Raw genomic sequence first — 23,230 nt, 5'->3', positions numbered from 1 at the left:
TTGCAGTTGCTACAACCTATAAGCTGCAAATCGTGCTGCAACGTACAGCTGCCACACAAATGTCCACTCTGCATGTTCCACATGATGATGCTTCCCGTGAATCCGGCAGATGACGCTGTTGCTGTGCCTCCAGGACTCGGCATCATCCAGAGCGCAGCACTACCTTTTAATGTTGAGACAGTGTGTGCTGTAGAAGCCAGGCAGGCATGTGTTTGTGGTGGTGGGAAGAAGCAGGACGATGCTACTTGTTTCCGTAAGCCTTGGTGAGGATTTGGATTCACAGTAGCTGCCCTGCTGCATGGCCCTGAGGATGTACGGCGATGGAGAGGGCACTGTGTGGGACCGGGTCGGACGGCCCCATCGGGACTGTATGTGCTACCTTGGACCTCCTACCACTTTAATGCCGCTGTAAGACATTTAAACTTTTACTAATGCAGTGAAGCCAATCGATAGGCGGCAGGACGACCTGTTGCGCACTTGATTTCATAGCTACAACGATCAAATAAATTGACTTTATTGAGCTGAGATGTAAAAAATACAAAAACAAAAACATCCCGATTGATGCTTTATACTTAACTGCTTTTGCTGCCTCGTAATAATTGTTTGGAGCCATATTACAATTCTGCAATGGTTATACGGTCTGTGCTAGAGATGTCTGCACAGGGGCACATTTTCCACACCAATTTTCTCTGAGTGGGTCAGTAAATCATGTTTTGCTGTCACATTATGCCAGTAGAAGCTGTCAGGTCGTCGTTACTTTTTGCCAGGTACTCCATACAGCAGAGCCATAGTAGTGCAGATTTCGACCGTTCTTCTTTGTGGTTTACAGACAGCACCAAGTATGCATCTCCTTTGCGTGATAAAAGCACATTTGTTGTAGGGTAGGCGCAGTTTTGTGGTCCAGTGCCTACATGAAGCTGTCACAAATGTCGCTTCTCCATCTCTACAAATCACTCGAGATCGATTCATTAGTTTCACACTCATATAAGTCTATAATAGGCGCTGCACAGTGCATAGTATACAACAAGTGCAGGAGCAGTCACTCTTGCTTAGTGTCTTCACAGTGTTGCCGCGCGCAGGGCCACTGAAGGATGATGATTTCTGTACTGTACGAAGGAGGCGTTGCAGCGGCCCTTAACCCCGGTCTCCGTGGAATATGCAACACCGACTTTCCTGTTTTACCCAAGGAGAAGTCTTACATCATCGACTCATATACACGCTTTACGGACCCACTTCCCTTTGCCAACTGGCCCCACTTTGTCTCAACACCCCTTGTGCTCTCTTTCCAGCGGGATGCGCAAGTCACCCGACGTGAGCCCGAGAAGGCTTTCGGACATCAGCCCTCAGCTCAGGCAGCTCAAGTACCTGGTGGTTGACGAGGCTATCAAAGAAGACCTCAAATCCTCCCGCTCAGTTGAGGACATCAACAGCGCGTCGATAGAGGAGCGAATATTGCGCATCACCGGATATTATGGATATCAGCCTTGGAGTGCAAGCTACAAGAGTGAGTTACACCTGGAGCTGTTACATTTCTCTAGCTGTCATGAATGGAGGGGTTTATGTAGTGGCCAGAGAGGTCAGGTAGCCCAAATATAAGTACTACCAGATTATAAAGTCCTTCTTATCTTGGACACTGGCTTGGCTTTCAGACTGTGCTAATGTTGAGTCTTGACAGATTTAAGATCAGCCTGGTGTGTTCCCTTGAGTCCAACCCTCTGTGGTGGTGGTGACTCGGAACTTGGTACTATAGCATGCCCAAGCACTGTACACTATGAGGCCTTCACAGAGAAAGCTCATCAGTCGGCATCTTCGTTATTATTTACACTAATATGAATGCAGTTTTGTTCCATTTAGAGAATTAACTGTTAAAGTCTGTGTTTCTGGTTGCTGCAGAAGGCGGAGCTGATGTTTGCTTCAGTGGAGCTGGCTGAGCTTGAAGTCAAACAGGGAGAATTTTGCTCAGAGCAATTCATTCTTTGAAGAAAGAAAAGTTGCTAACGTGGCTTTTATTTTCATCTTTCATTTCCTTCTCTGCATAGCTTCACTAGATTTGCATATTTTCTTTTACACAGAACATCAATTGCTTGTAACTGCTCTGTAGCCTGTTACTGATGATGGCTTGATGATGTGCTGGATTGCAGTCTTGCTTCACCTGCTCTGTGGCCTCCTGGACTTCCTTGGCATGGTAGTGTCATGACAAACCAGTTTCTCTCCATTTATCTTAATGAATGTTTCACTGGGGTGACTATTTAGTAGATAACATTATGCTGACTGACACCAAATAGCTGGAAGGCACTTTTTTGTAAATTTCACAAGAGACTGCAATGTAAATCAGCTGCAAGGCTCCTTTAAAATTCACAGACCTATGGCCACCCTGAACTCAGAGCACTATAAAATTCAAAAGACGGCTTCTCTTCACATTCAGATATATCCTTACAAAAATAATATCTATATACGTAGTATGAAAAAAAATATGCATGCGGTCCACATGCGGCCATCTGCTGCGACCGGTTGGGGTGAGAGAAGGAAAACAGGATAAAGACATGCTGTGGAAGAGAGACAGAGATTAGTAACAGGTAGGGATGGATACCGGTGTCTGGTGCCATGATGGCACCGGTTCTGACATAAACGGTAGTAACCAGACCGAAAAGCAGCGCACATTTCGGTGCTTTATTTCGGTGCTTTTTTTTCCCTGAGCTGTGATACACTTCTAGCCAATCATTTTACGTTTCCGAGGATAGTAGGCGGGGCCAGGTACGTACGTTCAGTTAGAGCAGAGCTACAGATTAAAAATTCCCAAGGCGAAGCGGTCAAAAGTCTGGCTGTACTTCACAGCAAAATATGCAAACTCAGCAGCCTGCAACAAGTGCTTTAAGCTGATACTGTGATACTGTCAAAGGAGGTAACACCAAGAATCCGATTAAACAGCTGGCGACGCATAGCGTTTTTTTTAAAAGCCGAGAAATGCGCCGTATTTGATAGCTTGCGGCGAGACCTCACACCGTGCACGTCGGGTGGGTTGCCAGTTATCGGACCCGGAGCAACATCCCCCAAAAACCCGAAGAATAGAGTCCTGGCCCCTAGCCCTGCCAGTGTAGCAGAAATGATGAGGATGATGATGCAGCAGCAGCCGTTCTTCTCTGCATGAGTAGCTTCATGTTGTTCGAGTGTAATTTACGTTGAGTAGGCTAACCACGTTATTACATTAATGCATGTAAGGTGAACTAGCAAACATCATCATAGCTACATGTGGCTGTCTTCTTGTTTGATGGCAGATACTCGCTTCACCCTGGCCAAAAAGGCTAAAATGACCAAAGAAAAAGTGGGAAACAGTTAAACATGAGAGGTTTTTGGACAAAGTTTGTGTTTTTTCCATTGATTAAGCACTGCTTCCAGCCAAGAGTGATAGCATATATGCCACATAGCTGCAGAAAAGGCACACATTGTTATCTTTTTACAAAAACCAGCTGAACATGAGAGGTTTTTGGACAAAGTTTGTGTTCTCCATTCTTTAAGCACCGGTTCGAGCACCGTTTAAGCACCGGCACCGTTTCAAAAGTACCGATTTGGCACCGGTATCGGATAAAACCTAAACGATACCCATCCCTAGTAACAGGTACGATTCAATGCAGAGAGGTCTATTAACACATAGTGAGTGAGAAAGGTGACTGGAAAGGAAAAACTCAATGCATCATGGGAATCCCCCGGCAGCCTACGTCTATTGCAGCATAACTAAGGGAGGATTCAGGGTCACCTGGTCCAGCCCTAACTATGTGCTTTAGCAAAAAGGAAAGTTTAAGCCTAATCTTAAAAGTAGAGATAGAGATGTGAAAAAGTAACTGTCCCCTAAACCTAATAACTGGTTGTCCTAACCTTGGCCCAGTCTTTTTTGCTGAATTGTTTGAATTCAGTCACATTGAAGGGTTTTTGAGGATGGACGACTTGTTTAAGGTCATATCAAAGCAACTCAATCACATTTAAGGTCCGCCTCCCAAGCCTTCAATGTTTTGAACCATTCACAGGTGGACTTGCTGGTTTGTTTTGGATCATTATGATATATATTTATATATACCATCTCATTAATCCAGTGTGATAAGTTGCTTGGAGAGATAGACTTCCAGTTTAAAAGAATAAGCCACTTGGCATCATTCCTAGATGCAGAGCAATGCAGGTTTTGATCAGATTTAGTCAGTCTTCATTTTTATGTAGAAGTCTTGTCCACAGATGAGTAAAACGGGTTTAAGGTTTTGTCTTAGAATTTTGAAAGGTACTCTGGGAAAGTCAATAATTAGCTGGAAAAAATGAATAAATGAAAACAGATTTTTCTTATTTTATTCTCTGTGCCAAGTGGAACTATCACTGTGAAACCTCAGCTTTCTCCAATCCTGTAGCCCCTGTTCAGGTCAAGGGACTCGGCGCACAGAGCAGGCACGGGTCGTGATCATGCTCAGTCGAAGGAGAACATCTGTTTACAGATTCACTATTAAATTTCTGCCTGTTCACATGCGGAGTCATCCACAAAGAAGCATAAAGGGGTAACAGGAAATGAGAGGGCAGCAGAGCAGTGCTTAGGTAAACACTGGGTACCCTGCACAGCTTCTTCTGTGAACTATTCTTCTTCTTTAGTGCATTCATTATTAAAACACTGCTACATGTTTTAGTGATATGCATAACATAGAACACACTATAAAAAACCTAGATACCCAGAGGACTTTAAAATCATGACATATTTATTATTTTATTATGTAAATGGTCTAACAGTGGAGCATGTACAGTATAAGCCCCCCTGGACAAGTGTATTTTTGGCTTTTTACCATCTCCAGTACAGTAGATGCAGCTCCTCTTGCGTAACATCGCATCCATAATTGAGGAGGACGCATAGATCATCACACACCTGCTCCTGAAGTCCAGCTTGTGCTTATTGAACGGGTGGCGCTGCAGTTCAGCTACTGAAGAAACACTTTGAAGATGGGGAAAAAAAAGAAAGAAAATCCAATCTTGTCTCTGCTCTCAGTGTCATCCAAAGTGGTGCAGATTACTGCAGAGAAGTGGTGGATGCAGAGGAGTAAATGAGTGTGCAGGTCCAGTGGGTTTTGACATAGTATAGTGTTAGGATTTGGTGCTTCATGCAGAGGGACTCAGAGAGAGGAGAGAGTTTCAAATGTATTGCATGCATGTGCGGTGTAGCTGTATAGCTGTCGTTGTTGGTGCTTGTGTTTTAAAGAATTAATCCTGATGACAACAGCCCAAACTGAAGTACAGCTGTAGTGCTCGGTTCTCAGTGCTCGCTCTTCCTTGTAATGGAAATCCTGCCAGTTGAATGCCAAATCCGTTCTGCTGTCAGCCCTTTCTTCTTCTCACTCCTTTTATCTGCTGTTAATTAGAAGTTGGGAAATGATGACTCCTACCTCTGCGTAATTAATCCAGGGTCTGCTGTGGCCTGCACAGTGCATCATTGTCTGCGCTGGCCACAGAAGAGCAGTGCCTGGGAGCCGGAAGAGCAAAGTGTAAATGGGGTTGTGCGAGTAATTAGGAGGCTTATTTTGGGCAGCTTGATATACAAGATGAATACAGATGGCAGCTCGTAACACTGATACACACAAACACAACGGTTCAGTAACTTCTCCAAACCACAGCATGTTGATACATTGGACTTGTGTTTCCATTCACTCTGCTCATTGCCTTTAGACATCATTAAAAAAACTGGTGCCTCATTAAAAACAAGACTGGAATTTAATCTTGATGCTTGGCACAGATGTAAGAGTCAAGAGTGAAAGTGTGGAAAACTTAGAAAGGAAGAAGTTCCTTCTATATGTCAGTCCTGTGGTTTTAGGGAGCAGTGTTATATCTAGTTATAAAAGTCCTGGACTGGGTAATATCCTGTGGCCTCTTTTCTCACCTCTTTCCATTTCTCGGTCACATTAAACAAAGATTCCTTTAATTTTCTGCCGGTTTTGCATGATCACCACATTATTCTCCCCAGTGCTCACTTTCTTATTACAGTCAGGCCTAAAAGTGCCGTAAAATCCAGCAATGACTCGGAGAAGTTAGTTACATACTTGGAAGAGAAGTATGTCTCAAAAAAATTGAGGAAAACTGTCAAGCTGGTTGCAAAACAACTAACACAGTTGTATTTTTTTTGTCATCTTTGGAATATTTTTTTAAAAATCCAATCTTTTTCGAAACACTTAGAGACACGAACGTGCTCGTACGTGCTTTTATTTCTTCGCGCCTTAGCAGAAAATCTGTTGAACGACTGCAGCTGGCAGACTTTTAACTAGAACAAAGAGATGGTATTACATCACTGCCCCTCCCATTTTGGTGTTTTTAGGCTGTCTGCCAGTTTGTTTCCGAATCAATTTTAATACATTGATTATCTTTGAGACCCTACGTGGCCTTGCTCCCAGCTACACGCCTGACCTCTTAGCACCATATGCACTTTTGTTTTATTCTGTTGCTCTTGTAAAGCACTTTGTCACATAGATTTTGAAAGTGCTATATAAATAAAGTTATTATTATTATTTTTATTTATTAATTTGTTTTAATGGATCAAACAGCTATGTACTCTATAAACTGCGAAATTTAGATTTTATATAAAAGATGGTTGTAGTCACCCTGACATCACCCACTGGCGGTCTAATATGTTAATCTAGCATAGAAACATATGAGAAACGTGTTTACTGAGGCAATAAAGTGAGATCTAATGTGCTTTCTAACAAAAAATACATAAAACTGTGCTTTCGCAACCAGATAAGTGCTCTTTGCTGCATATTAGAAGGAATGCAGGTTCAAGCCGCTTGCACATCGTCATTGCATTTCATTGCAGACCTGGAATTGACCTTTTTTTGTACTAGCCATGCAGACTATCTGCCTAAAAATAAGAGGAAAACTAAAGTATCAACCAACTAATAAACATGATTAAAAAGTTATTTTCCTTAGGATAAGAGAGGTAAAAGGAAAGGATGGACTTTTAGAAGTGGAATCACAAAATAATAAATATATTTGTGTATGTACTAAAATATTGCAAGAGTTTTGAAAACCTTCTTTTGTGAGTATAGTGGCCTAAAGATAATACTGTAGATAAATATATTACATGTGGAGGTATATTTTTAGCCAGCTTCCAGGAGCAGGACCACAGTTAATACTGTCATAAATCTATAAATGCCTACTTGTCCTGCACACCTGCTTAATCTCAGTTTAGAGTTTCCTACCTTCCCCCTCCCTGACTCTTTTTTTCTTTCTCATGGGGGGATTCCCAGCAACACTTGGCAGCTGCATGCATCATTTCTCAGCATCACACTAAAGTCTGCTTCAAAGATCAGCTGTGTGCAAGCATTAAGGCTTTATCAGTGAAAAACATGCAGTAATGTGTGTCATCTACACCAAAAACAAGGTAATTATCCAATAAGCAGAAAATGTGAAACGAGCCCGTTTACCGCCAGCAATCAAAACAAAGGGCAGCGAATCTGCTGAACACTGTTGAGAGCACACTATCTACACACTCTGTGCAGTTTCTCCAGGGTCAGCGCTCCTCTCATCTGCATTAGTGAGTCACATTAACCAGAGGCACACAGCAAAGAGCTGATGACTCATTTTCAAGTTCTAATTTGTGTTTGTTTTAAACCTGATACTTTATCCCCGGGAATAAACACCGATGTTGATAAATTGCATGAAGTATTTCAGCAGGATAAAGGGACAGCTTTTAAAGGTCATAGCTGATTATGATCACTTTAAGTAAGCGAATAGTAATATTGTGCTTGAGTGTGCTAAACTGATGTGTTGCTGCAGATATACGGTCAGTATTTAACTGTTTGTTAGAAATGGATACAACTTTGTTGATCATTAACATCGGGCTGTGAGACTGCATCATTGCAATCAAGACTGTGTGAAGGGACCGGTTCTTATAAAGCGCTTTTCTACTCTACTTGAGCACTTTTATACAACGTGTCTCATCCACTCATTCATAAGAATTTTTTTCCTATCTAACATTCACACACATTCGTACGTAGAGCATCCTGGGGTTCAGTATCTGCACAGGTTTTCCTAGTTTTGAGAGCACAGTTACATCAAACCTTATTATACAGATTAAAAATACAGTATTTCATAATGGATCTGTAGTTTTTATTTGGCAGCATTGCTGATTTACAAGCAACTTAAAAATGCCCAACGACTGAACCAGTTATTGACTGACCTTAGCGTGGCATTGACACACTCGGCATCGCTTTACCATACCAGAGGGCGTTATATGTTTGGATTACATACGGTCCAGATACAAGACTTTGCTGGTAGCAAAGATGCACAAAGCCATGGCCATATAGTTTATGGTGCATGATTATCCACAAAACTAAAGAGCCTTTTAAAAAATGCACTATTATCTATTTTCTGGCACTGTAGTCATGCAAAGTCTGCATACACCTCTTTCCTATTTACCTATTTAATGTGTCTGGAAGTTATTTGTTATATATGTTAATGTATTTGTGACTGAAGCTTTGTAACAGAGAGAGAGCTGCAGTTTTATTGCACAAATGTCAGTGATATACTCTTGAAACTTGAAGTCCAGCCACTCCCAGCCACAGGTTCATCTGGCTTAGACTTTACTCTTAAAGAGAAACTGGTCTGTACCATCACTGCTGTTGATCTCAGCATACAGTATGACACTTGAATGCATGTATTGTGGTCTTTTGCAAGGGAAAGAACAGCTATGAATGCTGCAAGGTCTGGTAAACAGACTCATTTGGCACAATGTTCATGTATCAGCTGGTCTTAGCTGTGCTTTCTGTTGTCTTTAAAAGATGGCGAACAGTTAGTGCTCTGGGGCTGGAGGGTTGTATTCGTGCAGCCCGGGGGGAAGCAGGGATAAAACATTACAGTGAAAGCACAAGGAAGCTGTTGCAGCTGACGGATAATTTTTCATGCTAACACTGTACATCACTATTCACAATGAAGCAGCTTCGCTCTTTGTCACTTTTCTCAATCCCAGGATTAATGGACTTGTTTGACATTTTGGGAAATTTGCATACTTTTTTTTCACCTAGGCATAAAACCCCACATTTTCCTGCCTCTGTGTTTTGTACAGATTTGTTTACACAGACATCCGTTTGGGTAATCCTCTTACCTGACTCTTAGGAAGAATGCGAGTAAGCACATTTCACCAAATGTCAAACTGTTCCTTCCAGTGTTACCTGATGATACTCGATGTGCAAGCTACTTGTGAATGTGTGAGACAGACTTGCTTCCTAAGAGAGGAACAAAAGCCACGAAAAGCCTGAACAGATCTGTCAGAGAAAAAGAGCGTGCTTTGGAAGAATAGCAACAATAAAGACTAACAGGATTAATCTATTTCTATATCTAGATGATAGAGACCTCCTATACACCCTGCATAACGTGTGATAGGCCACGGGCTATGATAGGCCAGTCTCTGCAAGAGAAAATGATCACCGCTTATCACTGGTAAAACATTTGACATCTGATTCCTTTTGTCTAAAATTGCTCAGAGGGGAATAATCATCAGTGAGCACTGCACAGGCAGCGCCTTTAATCTGTTTTGAAAGCGATATTTTGGTTTTATGGCCTGCTTAGAACGAGATTTAATTATCGTATTACAAGTTTGGACTTCAACCAGCCGAAAGGTTCAAATTAAATAGAAGGATGGCGGTGGTAAACTGAAATAGATAAGATTATACAGATGTAATACCACATCAGAATCACACTTATAAGGAGCACGCTGCTGTCAAGGCAAGTCTCTCAATCTCCTCTTCCATCTCACAGATTATTGGCACGCTCGCAGGAGTCTCACTAATGAGTGAGTGTAAGCAGTTGATTTTCTGTGGACTCTAGAAGCTATGAGCCACCAGACATCCAGCTATCTCCCTGGTTCCTCAATGAGTTTCTCAGTGATGAACGATAACCCAATGTAAGCTTTGAAAACTCCCCAGATGACTGGTTTTTATGAGTGTTGCTGTGCTTTAAAGTCTCAGTGCAGTATATTAATGCATAATTGAAAGAAAATGATCTGTACTGTGATTAAAGCAATATCAGTGCATCTCAGTTGTCTTTAAAACATGCAGAAAGATTCAGTTTTATGCAAAGTCTGCACAGGGGGATTAAAAAAGTATCTTCCTTGATTTGGTTCAGATGGTTTCATCTGAACTGAAACTTTTTGGTGTCTTCCAAGAAAGTCAATTTTCTGTGAGAAACACTCTTCTATATCATAATGGGAGGATTTAAGTATTAAATTAAGAGGTCTGTAATGGGGCTGTAGTTGGATGGTGAGAGATGCGATAGCCGAGGGAGTGAATCTTCCCCGTGCATGTCACTATAAGTCATTATTATAGCCTTCCAGCCCTCAGCGCACAAAGTATCCAACGCTGGGTCAGGAAATCAGGCAATTAAAGGAGCTGCGGACGTGGATCAGAACTGACAGCCAATGGGGGAGCGCAGAAGGAGCCAGGAAGGCTTAAACCTCCTCTACCCTCAGGGAACTGACTGGTCCACATCTCTCAGCCCACTACATGTACAGAGCAGCTACTTAATCAGATTGCTTATTCAAATCAAAGAAAGCAAAAGCCTCCATTTGCCCAAGTATCACACCGTCATTTAAAACCAGTACTCTCACAGATCAGTTCACAGGATGAAAATTGTGTTGAGAATTTGCTGCTATTATTTCTTTATATTTTGTTTCCAAGGAGTCAGACTATCTTGTAACTTTTTAAAGTGGCCATGAGCAATAGGTCTCCAAGCTTATAGAGGGTTTTTTCCACATTTTTCTTTGGACATTGGCTACTTTTCACTCATTTCAGTCTAATTCTTGTACCTGACCATTTTCAGAGGAATTTGAGTTTTGTTTTCCTTCGTTAAACAACTTAACACTGACCTATGAATCCCTCAAGCATGGAAAAAGTAACTCAAAGGACGGATCAATCTTGTGTCTACACCTAACAGACAACTTAGCAAAGAACCAATGTTAAATTGTATATTTAAATACCTGCAAACAAGCATGTTTATTTAGTGAAGCCTATGAAAAATGACAAAGATAAGACAGTTTAACGGGCATGAAGGAGAGTCCTAAAGAATGATATTAGCGAAAAGCTTCATATATTGGCGTGCCATGTGGACAAAGGAGAAATTGCAGATGAACAGTATCTAAAATGAACTCGAGAAATACGCGGAACACCTCCAGGGATCTGCCATTCAGTTGATCCATCTACTGTTTGCTGAAGCTTTATCAGAAATGGTCTTGAGTCGTTCTTAAGGAAGGAAATCAGAGAGAAAAGGGCGAGGTATTGCAAATTCCACAAGAACTGGATGGAAATAACAGTCTTGTGGAGTGATGAATACCAATATGAAATTTCTGGCTCAAATATTTGTTAGTATGTATGGGAGATTTTTCCACAACACTAAATGGAACACCACCTCGAAAGCATTTAATGGGCAACAGCTTAAATTTTCAGCATGGCAATGATCCCTAACATACTGCCAATGCAGTAAAAACATACCTGGGGGGAAAACCCCCACAGTGTAGCAATATTAGTGATGGACTGGCCTCCCCAGAGCCTGGAGTGCAACAGTATTAAATCAGTGTGCCATCATTTTGACAGAGAAAGGAAGAAAAGGCAGACAACATCCGAAGAAGAGCTTTGAATGTCCTTCAAGCAGCCCGGAGAACTATTCCTGAAGACTACTCAAAGAAACTACAAGAAAGCTTGGCTAAGAGATTCAGTGTTTTTGCCTTATTTATATTCTGTATTTCCATATAGGTTCCAGCAAAATGCTGCACCTATTTCCCATTTTCTTAGAGAACTTTAGATTATATCAGTTTAATGATTTGTGCATTGAATTAGTGAGGAGCATAGTGTTTATGACAGGCTATTGAGTTTACTGAGTTGTCTGCTATTTTTAAATAAGAGTTTTACATTTCCCCAGCTTGAATATGATCATTATACAGTGGGGCAAAAAAGTATTTAGTCAGCCACCGATTGTGCAAGTTCCCCCACTTAAAATGATGACAGAGGTCAGTAATTTGCACCAGAGGTACACTTCAACTGTGAGAGACAGAATGTGAAAAAAAAATCCATGAATTCACATGGTAGGATTTGTAAAGAATTTATTCGTAAATCAGGGTGGAAAATAAGTATTTGGTCAATAACAAAAATACAACTCAATACTTTGTAACATAACATTTGTTGGCAATAACAGAGGTCAAACGTTTACTATAGGTCTTTACCAGGTTTGCACACACAGTAGCTGGTATTTTGGCCCATTCCTCCATGCAGATCTTCTCGAGAGCAGTGATGTTTTGGGGCTGTCGCCGAGCAACACGGACTTTCAACTCCCGCCACAGATTTTCTATGGGGTTGAGGTCTGGAGACTGGCTAGGCCACTCCAGGACTTTCAAATGCTTCTTACGGAGCCACTCCTTTGTTGCCCGGGCGGTGTGTTTTGGATCATTGTCATGTTGGAAGACCCTGCCTCGTTTCATCTTCAAAGTTCTCACTGATGGAAGGAGGTTTTGGCTCAAAATCTCACGATACATGGCCCCATTCATTCTGTCCTTAACACGGATCAGTCGTCCTGTCCCCTTGGCAGAAAAACAGCCCCATAGCATGATGTTTCCACCCCCATGCTTCACAGTAGGTATGGTGTTCTTGGGATGCAACTCAGTATTCTTCGTCCTCCAAACACGACGAGTTGAGTTTATACCAAAAAGTTCTACTTTGGTTTCATCTGACCACATGACATTCTCCCAATCCTCTGCTGTATCATCCATGTGCTCTCTGGCAAACTTCAGACGGGCCTGGACATGCACTGGCTTCAGCAGCGGAACACGTCTGGCACTGCGGGATTTGATTCCCTGCCGTTGTAGTGTGTTACTGATGGTGACCTTTGTTACTTTGGTCCCAGCTCTCTGCAGGTCATTCACCAGGTCCCCCCGTGTGGTTCTGGGATCTTTGCTCACCGTTCTCATGATCATTTTGACCCCACGGGATGAGATCTTGCGTGGAGCCCCAGATCGAGGGAGATTATCAGTGGTCTTGTATGTCTTCCATTTTCTGATGATTGCTCCCACAGTTGATTTTTTCACACCAAGCTGCTTGCCTATTGTAGATTCACTCTTCCCAGTCTGGTGCAGGTCTACAATACTTTTCCTGGTGTCCTTCGAAAGCTCTTTGGTCTTGGCCATGGCGGAGTTTGGAGTCTGACTGTTTGAGGCTGTGGACAGGTGTCTTTTATACAGATGATGAGTTCAAACAGGTGCCATTCATACAGGTAACGAGTGGGGGACAAAAAAGCTTCTTACAGAAGACGTTACAGGTCTGTGAGAGCCAGAGATTTTCCTTGTTTGAGGTGACCAAATACTTATTTTCCACCCTGATTTACGAATAAATTCTTTACAAATCCTACCATGTGGATTCATGGATTTTTTTTTCACATTCTGTCTCTCACAGTTGAAGTGTACCTCTGGTGCAAATTACTGACCTCTGTCATCATTTTAAGTGGGGGAACTTGCACAATCGGTGGCTGACTAAATACTTTTTTGCCCCACTGTATATCCTGGCTAAATGGCGTAAATGGTCTGAAAATCAGATAAGCCCTGAAATGCAGCGCACCTCTCTTTCCTTTCCACCCTTGAATCCAGGGTAATTACTGCAAAGAATGAAACATGATATTTTTCGCATATCTTTCTTATGCTACGCTTATAATGAGGAGACTACCCTGTAATAAGATCTACTTTCAATTGAAGGATGAATTGCCTCATTTAGGAAACTCCATCAGCAGCTGATGAAGAAAGCAGCTCCTCCATAAATGCTATAACACGCACACAAAGCTGTGCATTTTACAGCTATGGGAACACAAAGGCATCAAGCTCTATTTTTGTCCAGCACTGACTGCTCACTCACTGACTGGCTGTTCTCGGTGTTTGAGGTTGGAGTGAAAAAGGGGAGCTGGAGGAGAAAAAGAGTGTGAATATTACACTGATGACAGCACGCACACCTGCTGGTCTTTTGAAGGCTCTCCAAACACCTTCTGCTGTAGTGGATGGGATGATAGGTTTTACTAGTGTTCAGAAAACCAGTTTGATCAGTGGTGAAAGCGATCTAGCTGGACCCGGCAACTAATCAACACTTCAAAGACAAAGACTAACAGATCAGAAGCTAAATAATAAATCTCTTTTTTCCGTTTGGTCTCTAACAAGAAAACACTTTTCCCTCCCTGGGAAAGGCTATTATATTGTCGCTGCTGCAACTGACAACTGTTTTTAACTGCTGCTTTCTGTTGTTTGAGCCTGTTCCCCGTCTTTGCATTATTAACCACAGACGATAGAGCCCTATGCCCAGTTTTTGTGAGTCTGTCAGGCTCAATTACGTTCAAGAAAATCACCAAATCTGGGTGTAATTGAGGTGTAGAGTCTCAGGTGTATTGTTTCACTATTATTCTCATTTTGTGCCGAGAATGCGTGCACAGCTGTCGGGAGTCTCCATCGCGCCATTTGGAACAAAGATGAAGATTAGTTGAATCCCTCATCTAAGGTCTCATGTTAAAGGCTGTTTCTGTCGGAGCACCGAGTGAAAGTTTTCAACAGGTTCTCCATTTCATATGCAGGATCCTAGGCTTAGCCGCTGATTGTCAGTGTCATTTAAAGCCGATGTGCAGGATATGACTGGCAGTGAGCCAGGGTGTTTTCTAATTTGCATGTTTGGGGTTTGATCACCTGCCTATACGTGTCGAGGAGACATAAATAACTCCTCACGCCTTCTGCAACCCTTTGAATCGACTGTGGTTTCCCAGTTTTTCAGTGCTGCATGTCAAATTAGAGAGAGAGGGTAAAATGCTTATGCTTTATGCTTGAGGGATCAATAAAACTATATCAAAAGTTCTGGGGATAAAAGACAGTCAGCGAAGACTTATTTTGAAATTCGACTTGCCAAACTCTATTCATGTTATAATGAATCTTTTATTCAACTGCAACTTGGTGTAAAATAACTTTCAGTGTGCCTGTGCATGAAAGCTGCTGATACATGAAGATTCCTCACATATCCAGGGTGTGACAGTTATATCTTATATATCCATAATGTACTTGTTATTTCTTTATTACCCTGTTATGCAGTTTTTGAGTTAGGGATATGATAGCGATTCTATTTTTTTTAATAAGCAAACCCATGAAAAGGTGAATACAAACATGAATTGTCTCTGGAGCTGCAGTGTGATATTGCTTTTTTCTCTGTGCCAGACTGTGCTGCAACCATATGTGCAACATTTGATTAACATCTACTGTGTCAAGCTGTTTCAATTAAGCTGTTTGACCTTTTAAATTCATTTTGCTAATACCACATTTGGCTGCCAATAGAGTAAAATCTAACGTTATGTTCTTTTTTGGTACTGAAAGCTGTAAGGTTATCGTTTATTATATGTATATAACTGTTTTCCATTTATAGAAACTCATTAAAATTCATCTGCCTCTGTTTTATTGTGTCGATCTGGAGTCTCTGTAGCCCTTATGTCACCTCACCTCAATGTCTGGTGGAAAAGAGAAAGAAACACAAACCCTCAAATACAAAATTGGAGTGATTCCCTCACAGCATGACAGAGCTTTAACCGTGTCCCCAGAAAGGACAAGAAAGTGAGTACAAAGAGCTGACATGGCTTTTGTTACTATTTTTACCTGTGTGTGCGTGTGTGTATTAATTTAGGATCTTGTCTTTTCTTCACCATGTGCTAAAGGTGTTTATTGGTTCTTACACAAGTGAAGTGTACAGGTTATATGTGTGTGTGTCTCTGTCTGCTGTTTCTTGTGTATGTGGGTCAGTTCATCACCTTTCATTACTGCTATTCCACTTTTTTTTCTTCTCCACTGCTGGGCTGTATTTGGATTTCTTGGTCATTTTTCATCCACAGTTTGAGCAAGTGTCATTTATGTATCAGCGAGTAGACGTGGTCACAGTGCCCCCTGCAGGCGCGAGGAGCACTTTGCAACGTGAGGATGTTACTGAGCGTCTAAACAACTGTTATCAGCAGGCTAGTCTCAATATTTTCAGTTCATTTATTATTTATACATTAAAACTGGAATTTAAAAATACTACATGGCAGCATTATATACAAAATATGCTATTTGGTGCATGCATTTAGAGACTTAGCTTTGGCGTAAGAGCTCATCGCCTTGATATAATATTCAATTTTTTAACAGTTTTATGCTTAATAAAGGCTCATGTATAATAATGTTTTAGAATTTCATGCCCACACGTTTCTGGTTTGGGTAACAGCCTGATATGAATGCAAGTGGCAACGAGATGCTTTTGGAAATGCTGCCCCGTAATTACAGCAATTTAGAGCAATCTGAATAATTTCAAGCACTGCGGGATAAGTGCAGTCAAAAGAAGAGCAGCTTCGGCAAAAATAGCTGGTGACAGCTCGGAAAATGCATTAAAAAAAATTTTTTTTCTGTTTTTTCTCTTTTTTCCCCCCAATTAAACACCGGACAGGTTTAAACTGAAAATCAGTTTAACATGTCCCAAAGTTTACTTTTTCCCCAGCTAAGCTACCCAGTAAGGCTTAGAGAGGAATTAATCATACTGTAACCTGACAACAGAGGGAGCCAGTGCCATTTAGTGGAGGTAAAATATCTTTCTCAGCAGACATAAACCATCTCCTAAGGGAAACTTCTCACTCTAACCGGTAAGCGTGGTACAAGGATTAAAGTCTCTGCTCATGTAGTGTGTCATGGTTAAATAACTTCCTCGAGCAGAGGAAGCAAATACAATCATGCAAATGATGAAACCAGAGCTCGCGCAGTGGTGAGGTAACCTCAAACCGAACCTGCTCTTTTCATCAGTAGCTTTGTTAAGAAATGTGATGAAGATGGCAGTTAGAGACTAGGACGATAGAACCGGATGCTGAAAGCCATTAAAACAGGTGCACAATATTTCTGTAAATGAGAATAATAACAGTGATCTCATTAATAATATTAAGCTCAACCCTCAAAAATGCCTTCTTTACATCCTGCTTAGTGGCTACACACCTGAAGCAGAAATTGAAGCTGAACCAACATTACGATGCCTACTGCATCTCTTATATCCTGTTCTTGATTTCACTGATGTTTGCCATAAAAAGATGAATGCTTGTTTTATTTCTGTCACTGTCTGTCACATTTATTATATGTGTAAATAACAGATGGGTCGTTATGTAGGTGAAACAATATAAATTCAGTTCAGTTCAGTTCAATTAAATTTTGTTTTTAATAATGTCAAATCACACCAGCAGTTGCCTGAAGGCTTTATATCGTAAGATAAAGAATCTACAAAATTATGAGAGAAAACCCCCAAAAATAACATGACCCCCTATTAGCAATCACTTGGCAACAGTGGGAAGGAAAAACTCCATTTTGAAAGGAAGAAACCTCCAGCAGAACCAGGCTCAGGGAGGGGCCATTTCCTTTGACTGGTTGGGCATGAGGCGAGGGAGACAGTGTGTGGAGGAGAGCCAGACATGAGCAATAACTAATGCTTAAATGCAAAGTAGTGAAAAAGGCATGGAGGGTCAATGGCTCAGTGCCCTCAGCAGTCTAGACCTATTTCAGCATAACTAAGGGAGGATTCAGGGACACAAAAAGGAAAGTTTTAATCCCAAACTTTAGAGATGATATCTGTCTCCTGAATCCAAAGGAGGAGGTGTTTCCACAGACGAGGGGCCTGAAGCTGAAGGCTCTGCCTCCATTTCACTGTTAAATACTGTAGGAACCACAAGTAAGCCCGCAGTCTGAGAGTGGAGTGCTCTACTGAAATGAAATAGTACTATGAGGTCTTTAAGACAAGGCAAGACCAATTATGTATTAATAAGGATAAGAGTCAAGTTACATTTACAAGTAACCTTCAACATACCTGCCTTAGCATCAGTTTCAATTTTCCTAACTGGCATAAACATGTAGTAGTGGCCCAAATCCTTCGTGTTTCACCACTGCCCAGTGTGCTGGGCTGTTTACAGGATTATAAAACCTTTTGGTGTTCGTGCACAGCTGCACCACAAATAAGACTTTTACACTTAACATGTGGTGGACTTGAAACATCCTTAATTAGGAAGGAGAAATGTGCTGGCAGGAGCTGATTCCTCTGGTGGGATGTAAATTTAAAGGAGACTCACTCTTCCTGATTAAGCGTGGGCCACCGGGACAGAGTGTGATTACAAGTGCTATCACTGGGTGGTACAACTTGACGGCATTTAAGAGATGCGGACGGACTTTATTAGCTGTGGTTGTAATTAAGAGGTAGTCCCACATTTTAAAGTGCCTCCCCGTCTGGCTCTCTGTCTTCCGACAGTGTTTTGAGTGGTTGGAGGTCATAATCTCTTTCACCTGTTTACAACCTTTGCAAAGTGCTAGTCAGACTGTTAATTTTGGTTTGCAAATGTTATTGGGCACTAATAAGCTGCTGAGAAATTAAATGAATAAAGTAAATATATTTGAATTTTTATGTAATTTGGCAGCTTTGATGTAATCATAAATAGATAAAGAACTAACCTGCTATCAGGATAATAGGATAATCAAGGTCACATGTGAGAATATGGGTTATTAGTTCTATCCATTTTTATCAAACTCTATGATTATTTTTCCATAACTTCAGTAAAACAAATCATCCTGCCAGCCAAAAACTGAACAAGTCCACTGAAGAAAGATGTTGTGTTTGCATACTCTCAGACTGCACACACATTGCTACTGTGGGGAGTGCCAGACACTGTGGATGGCAACACCACAGATGCTTAATTATGTGGAAGCGCTGGATCAGAATATTATTGTTTATTCTATCATGAAATATTTATGGCGCTTTTGTCCTGCATAGAGAAAGAAAAGCAATAAGACTGCAATGCACCGAGGCAACAAGGGATTTGCAAAATCCATTAAAAATCATTTTGAATTTATGTGTTGTGTAAACACATATTTTCAATGACTTTCAGTCTGTATTTTAACAAAAATGTCCCTGCAGCTGTGTTATCAGTTACACTATGGCAGCAGAGATTTATAGTCCCAAGGGTGTATCTGAGATTATGTGAAAGACCAGCGCGAGCCTGTGCTGCCAAGTAGCTCTGCAGTGTCACAAAAACAGGGAAAGTGGTTTTGGCAGTGGTTTTCTAATTCTCAGAGGACCCCACTAAGGCCATTAATCCTGTGAATTGCCACTGTTTGCGGTACCTCGACAGCCACTTGCCTTTAGAGATGAGCTGTGTCTTTCTCTGAAGATGTAAAGAACCTCAGAAGAGGGAAAGTTAATTTGACTTGACCTTTCCGGTGCTGGGAACAAGCTGTTATTTAGGACTCTATGCCACAACCTCATCTTCTGTTTCCACACCCTGGGAGGTATTATTGCATAGCAAGACATGCTCTTTCAGGTTTGTAATGAAGTCCCAGCCTCTATGTTTGCTGCTTTGCCCCGTATTCTTCTCTGATAATCAGGAGTCAGAAGTCCCCTGGGAGACAGAAATGGGAAGATTTTTTTAAAAAAGGAAACAAAGAACGAAAACACAGCCAGTACTTTACATCAATAATAATGAGTCATTAATATTTATGGCAACATTAAATTTAATTGTCCTATTTTTGTTTGTTTTGTATGTGTGTGTCTATACCCCATTATCTTTGGGTGTACTGTGATTGTGCTCGATCATTTTAATGAAGTGGAAAAAGTTTGCAAAAAAGTGAACCTCTGGAAATTATCCAGTTTACTGCTGAATCATGAACCATCCCTGTGACGGCATCAAACACAGCAAGTTTAACTTGCAACATTTTCCACCTTTTTCCTTTACTTTTGTTGTAAAGACATTTAACAACATGACTAATCCTTGATATATATTTAGGAAAACAAGTGCAATTTCAAAAGCACGTCTCAGCTTTTCTACATTATTAGGAAATGCTGCTGTACTAAAACAAAGAAACATGTCAGCGCAGCTCTTTTGGCTTAAATGTCAAGAAATAAAAGTGCAAAATTACAATACTGGCAGCTCATTCAGTTTTTATTTTCAGTACTTTGTCCTGTAATGAAAAAAGTTTTCGGTTAATTCACAGGAAATGTCCTTTTTCATTTTTATTTTGAGCTACTAAGGTCACAAAAAAAATGACATTTCCCATGGTGAATGGTAAGAAAATGGTTTCTGTTACTTGATGGTTTATCTGTTACTTTTTTACTTTACTGTAGTGTACCAGGCTGTGGCTCTTTGTCAGTAGGAAGATTGTAAAACTGACCAAAATAAATTGACAGGCTAGTTCTGGCTCCTGGGTCATGTGTTTAATAAAATTACATAATGAACTGCATCACGTCCTTTAGGAGGTGACTGGGCGCCTCCAATATTCCCTTATTTCAGCAAACTGAGGCTTTCGTGATGTGAAGACAAGGAATTGATTTGTTTTGAATCAGGATTTGCAGTGTCATTGGATAAGGAAATGCCGTTAACAAATCTGGCAGTGTCTGGCAAAGATGCACTACAACAGCTTGGACTGTCTGTAAGAAAAAAAACAGCTGTGCACAAATTAATCTGGGCACTTTTACTCGTACTGCCACTGTTACTTTATTTAGGTCAGACAAGAAATCATTGAAACTTTTACTCTTGGACACCTTTTAGCAGTCCGAGTCAATCATCTTCCAATATCAAGTCCAACTTGCAGCTGTAATACTTGAATGCATTATCAGTGAAATAGATTTCCACACCACCTCATTTTACTCCTTCCCATCCAGCTCCAAGTTTACACAGTCTGGAAACTGTAAAAGGAGTGAATACATGTTATATCAAGTAGGGAGTTAATCAAAAGATTTGCTTCTTGTTTCATCTTAATCCAAAGCAAAAACTGCCCTTTGGTTATGAAGGTAGGTCAGTTTGTTCCCCAGAGATTCTGCTTCAAACTACTTTCCTGTTATGATTTTTGCTGGCTACAAAGAAAACTTCTAGCTGGATTTCTGTGTCTTCCTTGCATAGCTGTAGATGTTTTCCCCAAGGCCACCACATTTTTGGGGGAATGCAGTATCTCATTTCTTTATATTTTTCTTCCAAATGGTGACTTTTTTTTGTGTAATTTTATAAAGTGATAACCCCCCAGACTTTCTAGAAGCATTTGGAAGTTTTTCTTTGGACATGCTGTTTTTTTCACTCATATTCCGTCCTGGCTCCTGTACCTGACTATTTTCAGAGGGCACACAGTAGCTTGGTGGTTAGCACTGTTGCCTCACAGGAAGAAACTCATGCGTTTGCATCTTCTCCCTGTGTCTGTGTGGGTTCTTTCCAAATACTCCAGCTTCACCCCACAGTCCAAAGAAATGCATGAACTTAGTTTAATAGCTGATTCTAAATTGACTGCAGGATGGATGAAAAGGAACATAACTCAAGGGAAGATCTGGTGTTGTGCATATATATAACAGGGAATTTAATAAAGAACCAATTTTGATTAGTCACTTTGTTACAAGCAGCCTGTTGCAAAAACACTCAGTTTGTTCCAATGTCTTTAGTTGAATCTACAGAAAATGCTAAAAGATAGCACAGTTTAACTGGCATAAAATAGTATTTTTGCACCAACAATTGATTCCCAAAGAGCTAATAGTTAAAAATTGGCATATCTTCGCATGGTGCACTGTGTGACCTTCAAAAACATAAAAAATCATCAGATAACTGAAAGATAAAAAAGGAGTGGCAGGCCTAAGTGAGCAGTATCTGAAAGTAACAAAGAAAAAAAGAAACAGGAAAAAGTCCCGTGAATACCTGACACAGGATGTGAGAGAAGAGGGAGAAAATTCTGAGTTATGCCAAATTACGCAAGAGCTAGATGTAAAATCTGTGATATATCCAAATTTTAAATGATTGTCAATAAGTATGGAGGAGTTCAGGAGAGAGGTACAACAGTGACTGTCTACTATGTTTCAATAATTTGCTACATGTATTTCCCAATTTCTTAGCAAAATATACAAAAATGAGTGCAGGCTCAAGATTTCTGCACACTACTGTATGTGTTAATGTTGTTTTAGATCAAATATTTCCCTGATCTTTCAACACACAGTGCTGCTAAACTGTGTTGTTTGAGCTGGAAAATGGCTACTGTAGCTTCCCCCATTATTCAGCATGAATAAACAAAAGGAAGAAAAGTACAAGCCGCTCTTTGGAGCACACTAGAACATTCCTGTGTACATGGAAGAATAATCGCCTCTCTTTGCGGATCTGCTTCTTTTAGGGATAAAAAGGAGGATTCATACGGCTGAGTTGGTGCAGGGACAGGACCTCAAAGGATTTGGCTTTTTATGTGCCGTTACAGCTCATGCACACTGATTGCTGTAGATTGTTTGTTAGAGAGAGGGAGTTGTCATGTGGTGTCTCAGAGCATGGACTGGTTTGATCCTCCTCCGTGTTTGCAGATAAAAGTCTGTGAGTCACTGACTGGGATCTGTTAATGATCTCACCCACTCCACCTGTTTCCACCTCCCTGTCTTTCCTATTGGTAATAACATGTATACAGTCTCTGAATCGTCATGTCTTTAACACACAAAGGCACCAAGAGCTGAAAACATCAGCTCACAAAGACATCTGGCAGCTGCAGAGCCTTAAACACACACACTACAAACACACATACACACACATACATGCTGTGGAAATTTTTACTGTGACACACAATAATATAATTCACAGGTGACATGTTTATAATGTTTATCCATCAAGCATCCTGTTCTGCTCTTTTAGTTCATTCACAGTGAGCTCTTGCACTTCATCCATTGGCCCTCATCCGCTCTCCCTGACATTTCCCTTTTTCAAACCCAAACACAGGAGGTATGTGTAGCAGTGGAAAATAGTAAAGGATTCAGTAGATCCAGTGCAGCATTTCCAGTGGTTGCTGAGGGATGCCAGAATGCGTCTGGGCAGAGTGTTTTTAGAGCTCCCTGTCCTAGTTAGCCACGGTCAAGGGATTGTTGCTTGACTGTGGATCTAAAAAGTGAATTATTCAGCACAGTTTCCTTTAGCTGGATCACACTTACATATGAAGAGCCTCTGCAGACACACACTTGTATGTCTACAAAGACATTAACTCTGATAGTGACAGGGATCAGAGGCACTCTCTGATAAGTATGGAGCTGGATAATTTGAATCGCTGACAGCTCTTCTCTGACGTATCCACCAATGGTTGCTCAGGAATAAAACACAAGCAAAACATGGAATGACATGACACAGACACACCGGGGCACAATTTCAGCTGACCAGCTGCTGCAACAGCAGCAGT

At 41.0% G+C, this 23,230-nt stretch overlaps 1 protein-coding gene across 1 annotated transcript in view; it reads left to right on the top strand.

Annotated features, from left to right (window-relative positions):
- Nucleotides 1-210: 210 nt before the first annotated feature.
- The window catches only part of slc35f3b (solute carrier family 35 member F3b), a 49,677-nt gene continuing 26,657 nt past the window's right edge, over nt 211-23,230 (top strand). Inside the window, exons 1-2 of the mRNA XM_085297116.1 lie at nt 211-408; nt 1,290-1,504. Of these exons, the coding sequence (XP_085153242.1) occupies nt 299-408; nt 1,290-1,504 (325 nt within the window). The 5' untranslated portion in view covers nt 211-298. The remainder of the gene's footprint in view (nt 409-1,289; nt 1,505-23,230) is intronic.

This window comes from Mchenga conophoros, linkage group LG13, assembly GCF_057382185.1.
Source record: "Mchenga conophoros isolate Kocher_MC1m ecotype Shallow Benthic linkage group LG13, M_conophoros_male_GT1.1, whole genome shotgun sequence".
In the NCBI taxonomy this organism is placed as follows: Eukaryota; Metazoa; Chordata; class Actinopteri; order Cichliformes; family Cichlidae; genus Mchenga; species Mchenga conophoros.
This window is presented reverse-complemented; position numbering and strand designations above follow the sequence as displayed.